This window comes from Manis javanica, chromosome 2 (assembly GCF_040802235.1).
Source record: "Manis javanica isolate MJ-LG chromosome 2, MJ_LKY, whole genome shotgun sequence".
Classification (NCBI taxonomy): domain Eukaryota; kingdom Metazoa; phylum Chordata; class Mammalia; order Pholidota; family Manidae; genus Manis; species Manis javanica.
Genome location: NC_133157.1, coordinates 119,196,930 through 119,211,464, shown reverse-complemented (window position 1 = coordinate 119,211,464; position 14,535 = coordinate 119,196,930). Strand labels below are relative to the sequence as shown.

Here is a 14,535-nt window from a genome sequence, read left to right as displayed (position 1 = left end):
TATGTGTATCTATCTTTACGTGCATGCATGTATCCTTAATCTTCCCTAAATTAAAATCATGCATTATGTCACTTGACTCAAGCACAGATCACAGTAATTACTGAATGACTTTCTGGCGTGTGTCAAGGGCATGCCCAGAACCCCCTTGTCCTCCACCTCCTGGGCGTTTGCTTCTCATCCTTCATCGGCAGTCCTGGGCTGGGCCTTGGGAGTCTGAAAGCTCTGAAGCACCAGAACACAGAAGCACGCTTCTGCCTACCTCTGGTTTTCAGCACCAGAAATTCTAGGTCTAACACCTGTTTCCAGTCTTATGCTCCATTTCTCAAATCTTATTATATCTCTGCCTTTTCACACTTTGTAGTCTCTCTCTAATATTTGTTTGCAAAACACTAACTCATTTGTATTTCTATAATTACTATGATTTTTTTGTCTTCTCATCTGTAGTGGCTCCTTCATTCTGGTGGGATCTCTGGAACAGCAGTGGCACGGCACAGAGATGAGCCCTTACTTCAGGAGGGACCAGGCAGTTTTCTTGAGAGTCAGGAAATAATTTTTTGAGAGCCATAGAATTATCTTGCTTATGAGATAACTAGTCTCCAGATTCTTGACTTAAGTTCTAAGAGTTCCCATTTTCATGAGTATATTCTCCATTACATTCTCTCCTTACTACATCACAATTCAATAACTTTGTGTTGCAGAGTATGATGCGAGGTTTCCCACAGGAATTTGTTATCCATGAGACATGTGGAGGAATAGGATTAGCATTTTTTTCTCAGGCAAGGAAAAGAGACAAAAACTTTGGGAAATGCTCAGGAAATGTAAGGGGGAGAGGACACTAAAATGCCCTATAACGTGATACCGTTTTTCAGCTGTGGAACAAGGTTTACCACATAGTTTCAGCCCAGTGCGTGCATTCTGGCAAATCTTTCTCCTTCTTCATAAATGATCCTGTAACTCTCCTAGGGAATTCCTAAAAAGAGAGTTTGTCCCCAAAGTAACTTCGGATCAGAACTTTTGGACATTATACCAATTTTAAAGAGACAACCTTGGCACAAATTGCATTCCATGTACCTGTAGGACACGCATGGGGTACATGCAACATGAATGCAACTCTGTAGGCAGAATACCCAGGTTGGCCCTTCTTCTCTGGCAGTTGTATTCCTTTGACCTGAGAACACAAGATCTAACCTTCAATTATCATTTATTTTAACAGGTATGTTTTCAGAGAGCAGGGCTTTGTGCTGGAGTTGTTTGTGTAGTGCCCCACATTTTGCTGACTGTAGTAGTCATTAAATACAACTCATACCACAAAATGCTATTGAAACCAAAAAGATACCTTTCAAATAATTAGCCTTGGCGGAAGGTGCAGTCTATCTGTCTAGACCCATTTGGGAACCTGGAGACTGGTGAGACTATGGAAGATGCCAGAGAAGAGGCAATGTCTCCACGTTGCATCCCCTGCCTTGGAGAACCACGGAAGCCCTGATGGACACCACCTGGGGCCCAGACGTGTACAGATGGTGGCTGTCAGGGTGACTCACACTACAGATTTGTATTTCACAAAGCAAAGAGGATTAGATGTTTAGATAATAGTCCATGAAGCCTTTCTTTAATCAACTGACTACGTATTTAAAGGAACAGCTCATAAGTATAGCAAAAATAGAAGGAAGACAGAGTAAATTTCATGGTTTAATTTGATCCAATGATCCAAGACTGCAATTAAGTCAAAGTTCTCACAGACTCCAAAGGACAAATGTCCAAATGGAGAGGCACCTTTGCTGACCTTTTTAAACCAGCTACCTAGCTTATCATATGCCCTTCAGTTTCAAACCTGATGTTACTCTCAGAATGTCTTACTTGTACAAAGATTCCTTTTGTTTCCTTATTTTAACCAGTCATTGATTTTTGTTTGTTAGAAAAAGGAGAGAGAGAATGAGATCTGAAAAGTGGGCCCACTAAGAAAAGTACCTTAGAGTGGAGAGCTGGACACAAATCAAGAGTGAAGTTATTTAGTGAAATGTTAGAGTGGCCATTCATTTAAACTGGCACATCCTATTAGGAGCTATCATAAATATCACAGGCTAGAAATTTCCGTGCACATGGAATAAGAATCATGTCCCTACTCAGATTCAATAATATCTTTATCATCACCATGTAATGTTTATTAAGGGTCTCCAAGTACACATGCCACATGGAGGGCAGTATCTTTACGACAAGCACAATAGGTTTTTGAGTGAAATGTTTAAAGCACCAGGAAAGTTTTAAATGAGACAAATGCCACATAATGAGCCAAATGCCATCACATTTTTCATAGGGTACGTCTTCTGGTGGATGAGGGCTATGAAGATCGAATCCTGATGGCACATGACATACATACGAAGCATCGGCTGATGAAATACGGAGGTCACGGCTATTCTCATATTCTCACCAACATTGTTCCTAAAATGCTGCTTAGAGGTATAACTGAGAATGCACTGGATAAGATACTAATAAAGAACCCTAAGCAATGGCTAACTTTCAAATAGGATAATTGTTCATGAATTCATACCTTGAGTATAAAATGTGCAGAGAACATTCAGTGATTTCAAACCCACTGGGACATACTAATCAGAGCTATGTAGAACTAATGGCAGATCATATCCTTTTTATGAGGATTAGAAGTTTTGCTTTCTCAGAGACCAATACATCTGCAATTTTTGAGTTACTGAGCTTAACTGAGCCCTATTGTCTTGCCTTAACAAAATACACATACAGGAGTACCTATTTCCAAACAATGACTTATATTCTATATCCCCTTAGTGGAGTTTTGTTTTCTTAATCTATCAGCTGTACTACTTGAGAAAATTTAAAGTGTTTCTAGTTAAATTACCCCCTTCTGGAGCAATCTAATGTTTCTTGTAATATTGATGATCCTACTAATTATCCTGCTGTTCTTTAATTAATGCTTAATGAATAATATAGCACTTAAAAATAGCTTCTGCAGCAAAGGAAGTTACATTCTGTGACTTCTTTCTCAAAGGATACTGTAATACAGTCACCAATTCACAGTGATAAAGATGTTATAGAAGGTTAATTATATGCTGTCCACCTATCTCTATATACTTAAAATAAATCACTTTTATTGCCTGTGGCTTCCAAGTATCCATTTTTGCTGTAAATTGTGTTGTGTTTTGAAGAATTTATATAAAGGGGCATGAACACATAACATAGAACTATAAAAATTAAACCATAAAAGGCAAAATATATTATATAATATAGTTTAATGAATCATTACATTTATAATAACAAAGGCCACAATTTAATTAGTTAATAATATATAATTCAAAAAAAAGAGAAATGTTTTCCTTACATATATATTCCCTTTATTTCCTTTACCTGTTATTTGCTTTTGCCTTGGGCCTAAACGGAGAAAAATAATGCTTATTTCTCTGAAGAAAAGGTCAAATCTATTAAAAATGACAGTCTGATTCTAAAGCCTACACTTTAAGAAGTACCAAGCCCTGATATTTTGTGTTAATAAAGCCTTTTTTTAAAACTCTTATTTAAAGCTCTTAGTTGACATGCAGTGCTCTTTATAAATTAATCTTTTGGTTGAATCCTCACTGTTGTTATCCAAAATAAACTTCTCCAAACCCTTGCTGCCAGTTCATCTTTGATGAATATATACTGTTGAATAGAAATAAAATCCATTGCAACTTCTTTATGAGTTATCTTACATATTAGAGGCCAAATAGAATTAGTCATTATTCTTGATGTATGGAGCTAAGTGGGTTTAATCATATAAATCACAACAGTTACTCAGATCAAGGCATTTTAACCAAGCAAACAGAACCTTCAGATAGGAATGCCATATATAAGCCTTTTGGAAAGTTGAAGTTTGCTAAATAAAAGATATTTCTGTGGATCAAAGATGATCAAGCTTTCTGTGTATTAGAACAGAAGGTACCCACGAGCAATGAGCAAGGAGAACAAACTAATTCCTGTAAATGAAAAAATGCAAATGTCCTTCACCAGTAAAGCAAGCAGATTTTTAAATCTGTTTTTGAAATCTACTTGTCAAAGAGTCTTCAAGGCAACTAAGAGGGGGGTAGATTTTTCGTTTGTAATAGTGAAAGTTGTCTGACAGGATATATCAACATGCAGTTTTAATCTTTTTCTTAAAGAGATGGCTTTGGCAGTGTATTTTCACCAGAGAGAAAGGATTTGCATTATTCTCAAAATCTACTTTATCGTCAGCTTCAATCAACCTGAGGAAAAAAAAAATTCATACTTCAGGCGGATCTAATTCAGGAGCACTGCAAAGGAGAGCCGCTTTGTGTCTGCAGTTCTAATATTAGTCTGCCACAGAATGCAGTGAAAATATTGATTGGCGTGTGGTCATAAAGAGCCATAGGTTAATTTACAGACATGCAATGTATAGGGAATTTCCATTTAATAAAAGTTAATGTTCGGGATAACTCTTAAAAGAGAAGTCATTTAAATTATTTTGCTACTCCATATATTTTTTGTCATCCAAAATATATTTCAACCCAAAATAAGTCAAGTAATTTATGCGTGTCTCTGTGTGTGTGTGTGTGTGTGTGTACAGACATACAACTTTTTAATTTAAAATTTTGAGGCTATCCAGCCACTGCACCCCTGGTCTGAAGCCATATATATATTATATTTCATCTAACATATATATATGCACATATATATGTAGCAGGTATTTATATAAAATATATAAACATTTTGTTGTCGTATTGGTTACATGTGAAATAGTTCATTTTGAAATAACCTCAGGCCACGTTTTGTAGTAACTATTTGAAGGCCTTACTTAGGGTCCCCTTGGTGACACATGCAGTAGCTCAAATTAAACCTCTGTGCATTGGATTATGAATAATGTTTTGTTCCAAAGAAGGCAAAAGCCTTAGTCTGATTTAACACCAAAGAATAAATTTCTCTGTCTTTCCAAGTAAATCTAAACGCATTCTATTGACAAAATGGACACATAGGGGATTTTCTAAATACCATACATAATTACACATTTTCACACTTAGAGGGTAATCCTATGATACAATTTCAATCTCTATTTTTAAAGACTACCACCAGAAGAGGGAGAAAGTTAAGTTCATAAGAAAAAGAAAATGTGAAAATGATCATAGGCTTGGGAATTCCCTCAAATCCAGAAAATTCCAGGTTAAGGCTTGAAGTTGAATCATTCCCAGGTCTAGCTCTAAAGTTCACAAGAGTACAAGGCAAATAATTTCTTTGGGGACAAGCAGCATCATTTCAATTAGACCTTCCCCTGCAGGGTAAAATCACTCTCCCCCCACTCTGTGAATGGACTCCAAGTACCATAATAAGCGTGAAAACTCACAAGAACCAAAGCTGACATATGGATAAAAGCAGCAAGATCACAGGACACCAAAGTATCATATATATTGGAGAAATAATTCAGTGTCTTAGATTTTTCTATAAAAATGTGTGATCTATCCAAGACTTCATTCACATGGACACTAACGACAAGGACTATTTGCTTTGGCGGTAGTGAATGACACATCTGCTTATCTTGCTTTTAATATTTTTTTTACATAATGTTTCTGAGAATACAGATGTGAGTCAGGTAGCATTTGAATTCCCCCACATATACACAGCTGAGGTGCCCTTCAGATGGCAGCCCACGGGATCCTTGATTCACCAATGTTGGCCATATGAATCCAGTGTCCAAACTGGGATGATACGCTTCGTTTCTGCACTATCAGTCAGCATAAATAATAAATCCAGAAAATGTGCTGTATTTGTTGTTGTTTCCTCCATGGGCTTTCCCGCCATCTAATTTGATGTAGACTTCGTCTCCTGGCTCCAAGTGAAGAACGACACTGTTGCTGGCATAGTCGTAATTCTGATCTGCATCTTGGGCAATGGCACTGGCTCGCACCTATGTGAAACAGACAAGAATTAGATAGAAGTTGAAAAAGAGAATTCTCAAGTTGTCTTTTTTGCCATTCCCGCAGCACCATGAGCTGACCTGCCACCACAGCACAGAATTCAGCACAGGAAAGCCCACTTGGCCTTGGAGCTTTATGAGGATATCTTTGAAACAGTTTCAGCTGGGTTACTGGAAAGGAGGGATGGAAAGCAGAAAACAGTGCTTTCCTGAGGGTCGTTCCAGCAATCTCCTCTTCCTGTATGTTGTAAACAATGCATACCGATCTGTTGCCTTCCTAAATCAGCACTTTTTCTAATTCCTTGAATATGTCCAGTCACTTCTTAAAATGGAAATAACAGTAACTTCTTGCATTTTAATTTAAGCCAAATTGCAATATTCTGTTTGCAAGTGGAAGTTCAATCCAAACTTCAGTTGATTCTCACAATTAGAGGAAAACAGAGATTCACCATAGGTAAAGACTCAGAGAAATACCTCTACCGTAACTCTACTATATGAAAGAAAAAAAGGAAGAAAGCTTTTCAGTTTGGGGCTTTTGAAATCCAATTCAAGTAAAGCCCTTTTTACCACAAGTTTGAGAAGTGATCTTTGGTTATATTACCCAAGTTTTCAGAGTTAATTTTTCTATGTGTGCCTTTTTACCACTTAACTGGGACGTGGGTACTTATATTATTTTATTTCAAAATATCTACAAGTTATAGAAGGAACTAAACTTCCATAATTTGAGGTCTCAATTTTTTGGATTTTTTCACGATGGATTGAATACCCTTTTACATTTAGCTGATTCTACATGTATGGTTTTCTTTGAGGATGGAGGTTGCTTATAATCCGGGCATGTTGAGCCTATATCTCATTAGTGAGTTGACAGGCATTTGCAAACAGTCAAATTGCTTAGCATATCAAATAATATGGACATTCTGTCACATCCTCAACTCAAATTAAGCTTCATATTCATTTAGCTATATTTTGCTTCTGCCTTGGAAGAAAATTGTCAGTAGGCAGACTTGTATTTGATTTATTTCAGTAAAACATATTCTACTTTGTGGCTTGTTTCTATTCCACTCTAATGATATATCCTTGAATAACATAGCAAGTGACTTAGTGGTTTTGTAAACCTGTACTATGTAATAAATTATATTGAATTTTATCACTTGACAAAATGAGGGATATGAGACATAAGTCAAGAATTTCCATGTATTCCTTTCAAAATTTAAATGAGAGGTTTTCAAATTTAATTTTCATGTGGTGTGTTTTCACATTAATGCTGAAATGTTAAAAAAGGAGAAGGCTCTTTGACACTGCTGAACTTGTAAAGTAATTTGAGTAGTGTTTTAAAAGTTTCTTTCTGGATATCATATAGCAAAAGGAGAAAAGGGCTTAAAAGATTTAGAATTGCTTGAAACCGTGTTAACTGACACTAATAACAGTAGGAGCAATGCAGCGTGCAACAATGCTCCGAAGCACTGACCCAAATGTATACACCGGTTTAGAGAGGTGAACCATTTTGACCACTAACAACTAATACATTGTCATGCCATGATACTTACTTCCTAAAAATTAATCATAAGTTTGTAGGAGTTGAATGCCTTGACTCGTTAATTTCACTTAGTCATTAATTCCCAGGAAAAAAACCTACAAGGAGGAGTAAAGTGCTATTATGACCTGATATTCTTTTTAATGTGTGGATTTTTAATGGATGAGAAAAAAATTAAAATACAAAATACTAGTTAGCTATATTAGTGATATATTATCAATCCATAATATGTTTCTCAGTTATTATTAATAACCAGACACATACTGTATTTAGTATATGGTTCAATGGGTATTGTGCTTTATTTAACATTGTTTTCTACACGAAGGCATTTGCAACTAGGACTTATTAAAACCACTTGATTTAGAGACAATAATCTTAAATACATATAAAATGCAGTTTTATTCTATAGGGTATAACCACAAAACCATGTAAATGTCACCATTTGTATTCACGAGGTGTAACCACAAAAACCTGCAGATGCATCAGTGTGATCTCACACACTGGACAGTTACCCACATGGTTTTCACTTCCTTTGTTGTGTGACTGCTTTTTAATGCAAGTGATTCTCTATGATTTTAACCTATCCTGGACCATAGACTTTCCCAATGAAATAACTACCATACTCAGGTATACTCTGCATGACTTTTGTGTGCCTGCTCACCTGATCGGACCCTGAAGTTTAATGGGACTTGAAATTTCAAGCTCTAGTAAAGAGCTCAGTGACTTCCACTGATTCGTCCTTGAAGCCATCAAACTATTGAAGAAGGTAATGCATCCACCCTAGAGGCTATTTCAGGTTCTTAAATGTACACTGTTTTCAGCATTTTCTCTTAAGAATATGATGCTTCCCTTCCTCAGCCCTATATAAACCATTTCTACCTAAATGCGCTCTAATATCTTTTCATATTGTAAGTTAACTCTTTAGATTTTGCTTGATCTTTAGTGCACATTTCCTAGCCCTTAAAAGGATAGTTAACTTGGCACTTCATTGATCTTGCTAATAAATGAATATCAACCAACAAACTATTCATTGTTTCCAATATATTTCATGTTCGCTGGTGCTATAACTCATGAATTCTTAGAGTAAAAATTGGTCTTTAATTATTTTTCAGTTCTCATCTTCAGCCAGTTTTGGTTTTTATTTTATTGTATTACAGTGATTATAGTCAAATGGCAATATATTTCATTAAAGTTTTCTGCTAAAGTATCCAAATGTTTAAAATACTTTCTTCTGTATGTGAAGCTATTTGCATCCAACTTTTACCTTTAATATGCATTGCCATGTGCTCTCAATAAATGGTTAAGATTAAATTTAGGTTGGTGGCTTCTTGGGGAATATGAGAACTGCGATCCTTTTAGTGGCATGTTTGTGAGAACATAATAGGTTATATAGCTTTAGCATTATATTATTAGTGAGGGTTGATCATTAGACACAATATTTATGGTAACATTTGCTAATTTAAGTAATTGTTACTGATGTTCTCATAATTTCATTTTCATTGTACTTCTGTGGAATCATAAACAAAAGGTTAAGTGGTACATCAGGTTAATTTACTGGCCTTTGATGTTTCCATCTGTGATCCTGCATTGAGCATAAAGCATAAATAAAATGGTTCTCATATGATTGAGGCCCAGAGGCTTTCCTCTATCCTAGAGTGAGCTGCATTCTTAGCTTAATTTTTGTGCCTCTCAAATTCACTTAATCCACAGAACATTACACTGACATGGATCTCTGAGTTTCTGTTTTATGAAAACAAATTGGGTCAGTTCAGAGGGGGAAATTGCTATTCTAAGAAGTGATCAGACAAGAGCATAATTGAAAATTAAGGGTAAACTATTTATTTAATATTAATTTTAAAAAGTATGATACAAGCTTTCTCAATTGCAATTGCCTGAGGAACAGACTTTGCAAAGTAGTTTTTTGTAAACTTCTTGAACAGTAATATTATAATAACTGTTTTCCAAAATGGTCCATGATAAACTTGAAAATATATTGTTTGCTACTATATTTTTCTAAATTACTTGTTGCACACACCTTTTTCAGAAGTAGCAGCTTAGTAATACCAATGCAAAACATTATACATGATTTAGTCAGCTGTTTTGCCTTATTTTTTCCCCTGATCCTCACAGACTGTGCATACTAGGGTGACACAAAGGAGCATTCTACACTCCAAACAAAATACACATAGAACATATACATATGGAATGGTTTATTTGGAATCATTGCAATCTACCTGGGCTCAGCAGTCTAGCTATCAGCATACAAACTAATTTGAATGTATTGTTCCCTGGTTTTCCATGCAATTACAACTTCTAGATGTTTAAAGATGCAAGCATTTTTACACATTGGCTGATAAAACTTGAATCTTACTCCATTTACCTATAAAAACAATCTCTTAAACCTGACTGTATATTCCAGACCTAATCTTTGCGTCACAAGAGAGCCCATTTGTAAATAAATGGGTGCCTCCTTGCTGCCTGCTGAGGGGCTGTTCAAAAACCATTTTGTAAGGGTGACACAATGGCTCTATTTTGGTACAATGACTCATGCCCTTTTTAGCCGTTTACCTATATCCCACTTCCCTATGAGTAATTTTTATTTATCTTAATATTATTTTCACACATAGTAACTATAATAAACAACCCTGTCAGTGCCTCCTGGTGGTCATCTTCCCTTGTTTTGTTTTATCCTTCCTGAGGGTCTGTCCCTTACACTATTTACTTAGAAATTCCTTTACAAGTGGGTGGTAGGAAGGGGAGGGATGGGATTTTTAGTCCTTTCTCTTATGCATTTTGGATATTTGTCTTTGACGTTTGAAATAATTTTGACACTGAACTAGGTCTTTGGAAGAAATTGTGCTTTAATGCTGCTTAACAGAAACCTGGGTTATAGCTGAAAAGGTCTGAATTCAAGGGGCGAATGACCTGAAGCCCAATAGCTTTTGTTAAATCAAAGTTGGCCGAGGCAAGATGGGAGCTATTTCCTGTGCGGCCCGAAAAGCAAGTTAAAATCCAAGAACTGAACCCAGACTGGAGGCTGGAGGTTGCAAGGCCTCCCCTGGAACGGCTGCCGATCAAGCCCGTGCAGAAGGTCCGATTACACTTTTAGGGAGTAACAAGTATTATTTCCCTCTTCTGACTAAGAGATCTGACACATTTTGGTTTTGCAGTGGCGGCCAATTTTTCAAGCAAACAGTGAAGTGGGCCCAGCACAAAACTGCCTATCGGTGGCCCCTGTGGCAGCAGAGCCAGCTCGGGGGAGCAAGTTCTCCGGCTGAGGCCCATCCGAGGCCATTTCCCAGTCAGGGCCAATGCCGCAGCCCGTGAGACGCAGCTGGGTTGGAAGACCCTCGCCCTGGTGCTGGATGCGCTGGGCCGCCGCCCTCCTTGCCACCTGCCTGGACGTCCCACTCCAGTCACCAGGAATCTGGGCTCCGTGTTTGGCCGTGTATTTTACAGACAAAATGCAGGAGTCTCGACTATTCCTTTTGTTAGCACTTACTACCTCTCCCCGTTCTCCTCGGGCTGGAAACTAAACCGGAGTTTGCGTCTGTATTTCACTACAAGTGAGCGCCTCGGTCTGGGACAAGGCAGAGTGGCCTTGCGACCGCCGGTGTCTGGGTCCTAGGCTGGTCCTGGACGTTGTCCCCCTTGGACTCGCTCTTTCGGGTCCTCTTTTCTCCCTTGGGCCCTTGTATGTCTCCCCGGGGTTGTCACCCTGGCACGCCCATTCCGGGGTCCCCCAGCCCTCCCGTTCCCCGCAAAGCCTCAGAGCGACCCTATGCTTCCCCGGGGTCCCACAGCGGGCGTCGCTTCCCGCTCCTGGGCGCACAAGAGGCCCCGGAAGAGCGCCCGGCTTCCCACTCCAAGCGGGTCGCGCTCACAACGAGCGCAGGTCCTGGGCTCTTTGGCATACGACCCCAGCCTCTCCGGGTGGCACAGCGTGGCCCCTGGCGTAGCTCGGAGCTGGGCCGCCGCGCCCTTCCTCCGCGGGCGCCCACCCCTCTGTCTGGGGTCTCCTCGCTCTCGCCCGCACCTTCCCGCGCTCCCTCCCCGCCCTCCCCGCACTCACCTGGTTGTTTTTGCAGAGATCAGCCCACATGCTGGTGCCGTCCCCTCCGCGCATCAGGACATGGTAGGTGAAGAAGTAGATGCCTGGAATAGAACAGGTGAACTTGCCGGTGGTGGGATCGTAGTGGTTACCGAGGTTGGTGACCACGTCGTCGAACTTGAGCACCTCGTAACCTTCGTGCTGCCGCTTGAGGCCCGCGTAGAAGGCGATCTTGGGGACAGTACTGTAAGTGGCGGCGCTGATGGCCCCGGCCGCGTTCAGGCCGGGCGCCCCGGGCGGGCCCGGCAGGCCTTGGCGGCCGGGCTCGCCCTTCTCGCCCGGGGGCCCCACAGGGCCCGGCGGCCCCGGCTCACCTGGGGGCCCACGCGGCCCCGCCTTTCCCGGCCTGCCGGCCTCGCCTTTGGGGCCCTGGATGAAGGTGGGCAGGGACTGCATGAGGCCGCGGTCGGGCGTGGCGGCTGTGCTGGGCGCCTTGGTGCCCCCGTAGGGGTCGCAGACCATGCGGCAGGTGCCCAGCATCTCGTAGTGCGCCGACGTGCCGGCCGAGCTCACCAGCACCGGGATGAGGATGACCAGCAGGAGTACCATCACCACCCCCAGCGCCCCGGCGGCGATTAGGCGCCTCCTGCTGCCCACCAGCCGGCTCAGCGCGGGGCGATCCTCTTGTCTGCTTTTGGACAAAATTTTGAAGGTTGGGCGGGGACCTCCTCAGAGCCGAAAACAACCCCCTGCGAACCCCAAGTCCCCGGGGCGGGCGCCGGCTGTTCCGCCTGCTTCTGCTCCGCTCCCCCCTGCGGCTGCGGCTGGGGAGGGAGCTCGGCAGCCAAGTGACTTGAGCCGAAGTCCCAGCTGGGGGTGGGGACTGGGGGCGGGGTGCGAGGGGCGCCCTCTCGCCTCCTGCGAGCCCCGGCGCACCTGTAGCTGCGGCCGGCGCCGCGCCGCCACCCGAGGTCAGAGCCAGCGGCCGCCTGTCGTGCTCCCCGGGCGCTCACACTTTTATGCCACCGCAGCCTGCGATCGACTTTTCCGTTTTTGCCGACTGCGCCAGTTCGCACCAACTTTCCGTCTGAAGTTGCCTTTTGCTGCCTCCTTCTCTCTTCTTTCGTTCGCTCGCTTCGCCCTTCCCCTGTCTTTCCCCCCCTCCTTTGCAACCACCACAATTCAAACGGGCGCGCGCAGAGCCTGCGCCGGCCGCCCCCCGGGTGCGGAGCAGCAGCGGCTGGGCCCGGCTGCGGGCTGGAGCGGAGGAGATGGCGAGCGGCGGGCGCCGCACGGCCGGAGCAGAGCGCGAGAGAGACTGCACGCAGGATCCGCCTGGGCACCACCTGCCAGGAGAAGAGGAGGCTGACAAACGCGCGCCGGAGCAATTTATAGGCACCCAAGGCACAGAGGAAGGGGAGCCGCTTTGGCATCTCATTGCAGCATCTGCTCTGCTCATCCCACTCAGAGAGAGTTTGGCATTACTCTGACAATGTGGGATTTTTCCCCCCCGCCGGCCTCTCTTTTTTTTTCCATCTCCGCACATGGATGATCAGTGAGATCCTGAATACTCCCTTGCTCAACCCAAGCTCTGGCAGCGCTCTCACTGGGCATACCTGGCGGGAGGGAGACAGATGTGCCGGAACTCAAGGGTCACACCGCAGCCTCCGATTTCCCCACTGCCAGCTGCCCCAGTTGAAGGGGGAGGTGAAGGTTGAAAGGAGGGTGGCTTGGTTGACAGTATTTCTCCACTGGTTCACCCACTATCAGGGCTTCAGGTGTTTTTCAAAATGCCACTTTTAACATAACGACGACCCTTTTGAATTTTCCAGATGGTAGGTGTAATTTTTTTTTAACCTTATGGTTTTTCTCACCAGCCTTTTAAAATGAAAATAAGATGTTACCCAGAGAACAGTAAGGTGTGTTGAAAAGCCAAAGGACATTTCTCAGTGATTTTAAATGGACATGCTAACTGGGAAAGGGGGCGGAGGGTCCTTTTTACAAATGCTGCAAATGGTAAGTGTATACATATGTACTCTACATACAGGCTTACAATTTTAGCTACCTTCCAGAAGATACTACTACTGGACCTGAAGTTGCATTTACTTATGCTATATCACTTGTCAAAATGCCTTCAAAAGTCTTCAGGTAAAGCAAGCAGCCTTTACAAAGTCCCAGCTAAGATCTTTTCCTAAGATATGGAAAGAGTCCTATAAGCTCCATAGTACACGGCCTGCATGTATGTTCAGAGATGGGGAAAACGGGAAAAATATGAGAAGGAAGAGCCCCGTTTGCAGTGGAACTTGGAGGAGAAACAACAGCCTGGATTTATAATATTAATAGAAAGCCCCAGAGTAGATATTAGGCAAGTTACACCACCAACAAATACATAAGACACACAAGAACAGCTTTAAAAAAACAAGTAGAATTGATTTGTAAATCATACTTTCGCATTCAGGAGCAATGGATGTCAGTCAAATGTGGGTGACATTTGCTTGTCAATATGGGGATGATGCCTGGGAAGACAATGACTTATTACATCAGGGTGAGAATCTGAAATGAGAGGCAGAAAACAAATAAGACTCCAGCAAGGCAACAGTAACATCCTAGGTGCCCCTCAGCAGCCTATGATCCTGTTGGGGGGCTCCACAGGACGGATATCTTGTTTTCTGTCCTTCTGCCTTCCCCCCACCCCACCCCACTAGTTTAGTTCTTTCTTTCCTTCTTCTCTGTTTCAAGACAAAATAAGGTCAAATGAGCAGGCCAAAGGAAACAGAGATTCATTCATTCTTTTACGAGAATTGTCAGCAGCTCCTCCAGGTCTTCCCTGGGAAAATCAACTCCAGGGTATTGGGCTGTGGGGCTCAGCCCGTCCATTGTCTCCACATTCTCTCTTCCTCTAGCTGCCCAGGAAACTGCTCCTGCTACTGGAAACGAGTCTTTCCCACTTCTCAACCTTAAATTTTTATTGTTGGGTAGTGGTCTTACTAATGTGCATCTATGTCTAGGGCATAATTGCAT

General features: G+C 42.0%; 2 protein-coding genes across 5 annotated transcripts in view; one reads left to right on the top strand and one right to left on the bottom strand.

The window, feature by feature from the left end:
• Positions 1-4,451, top strand: part of PTER (phosphotriesterase related) — an 85,626-nt gene extending 81,175 nt beyond the window's left edge. For 3 of the 4 annotated variants that reach the window (XM_073229241.1, XM_073229243.1, XM_017673477.3), the window contains 2 exons: positions 2,315-2,457; positions 4,164-4,451. In XM_073229241.1, coding sequence (XP_073085342.1) covers positions 2,315-2,457; positions 4,164-4,285 — 265 coding nt within the window. In that variant the 3' untranslated portion in view covers positions 4,286-4,451. Of the gene's footprint in view, positions 1-2,314 lie in introns of all 4 variants that reach the window. The other variant, XM_073229242.1, reaches the window with a different exon arrangement.
• A 248-nt stretch (positions 4,452-4,699) lies between these two features.
• C1QL3 (complement C1q like 3) lies at positions 4,700-12,861 on the bottom strand. Its single transcript, XM_017673473.3, has 2 exons — positions 11,536-12,861; positions 4,700-5,920 (listed from the first exon to the last, which is right to left on the bottom strand). The coding sequence occupies exons 1-2, from the start codon at positions 12,121-12,123 to the stop codon at positions 5,741-5,743; spliced, it is 768 nt and encodes a 255-aa protein (XP_017528962.2). The 5' UTR covers positions 12,124-12,861; the 3' UTR covers positions 4,700-5,740.
• Between the last annotated feature and the right edge of the window lie 1,674 nt (positions 12,862-14,535).

What these genes read in the sequence shown, in the direction of transcription:
- C1QL3 (XM_017673473.3), bottom strand. Translation starts at nt 12,123, where the DNA reads ATGGTACTCCTGCTGGTCATCCTCATCCCGGTGCTGGTGAGCTCGGCC. An exon ending in ATCTCTGCAAAAACAACCAG is followed by an intron (nt 5,921 to 11,535) that starts GTGAGTGCGGGG and finishes TGTTTCACATAG; the next exon opens with GTGCGAGCCAGTGCCATTGC.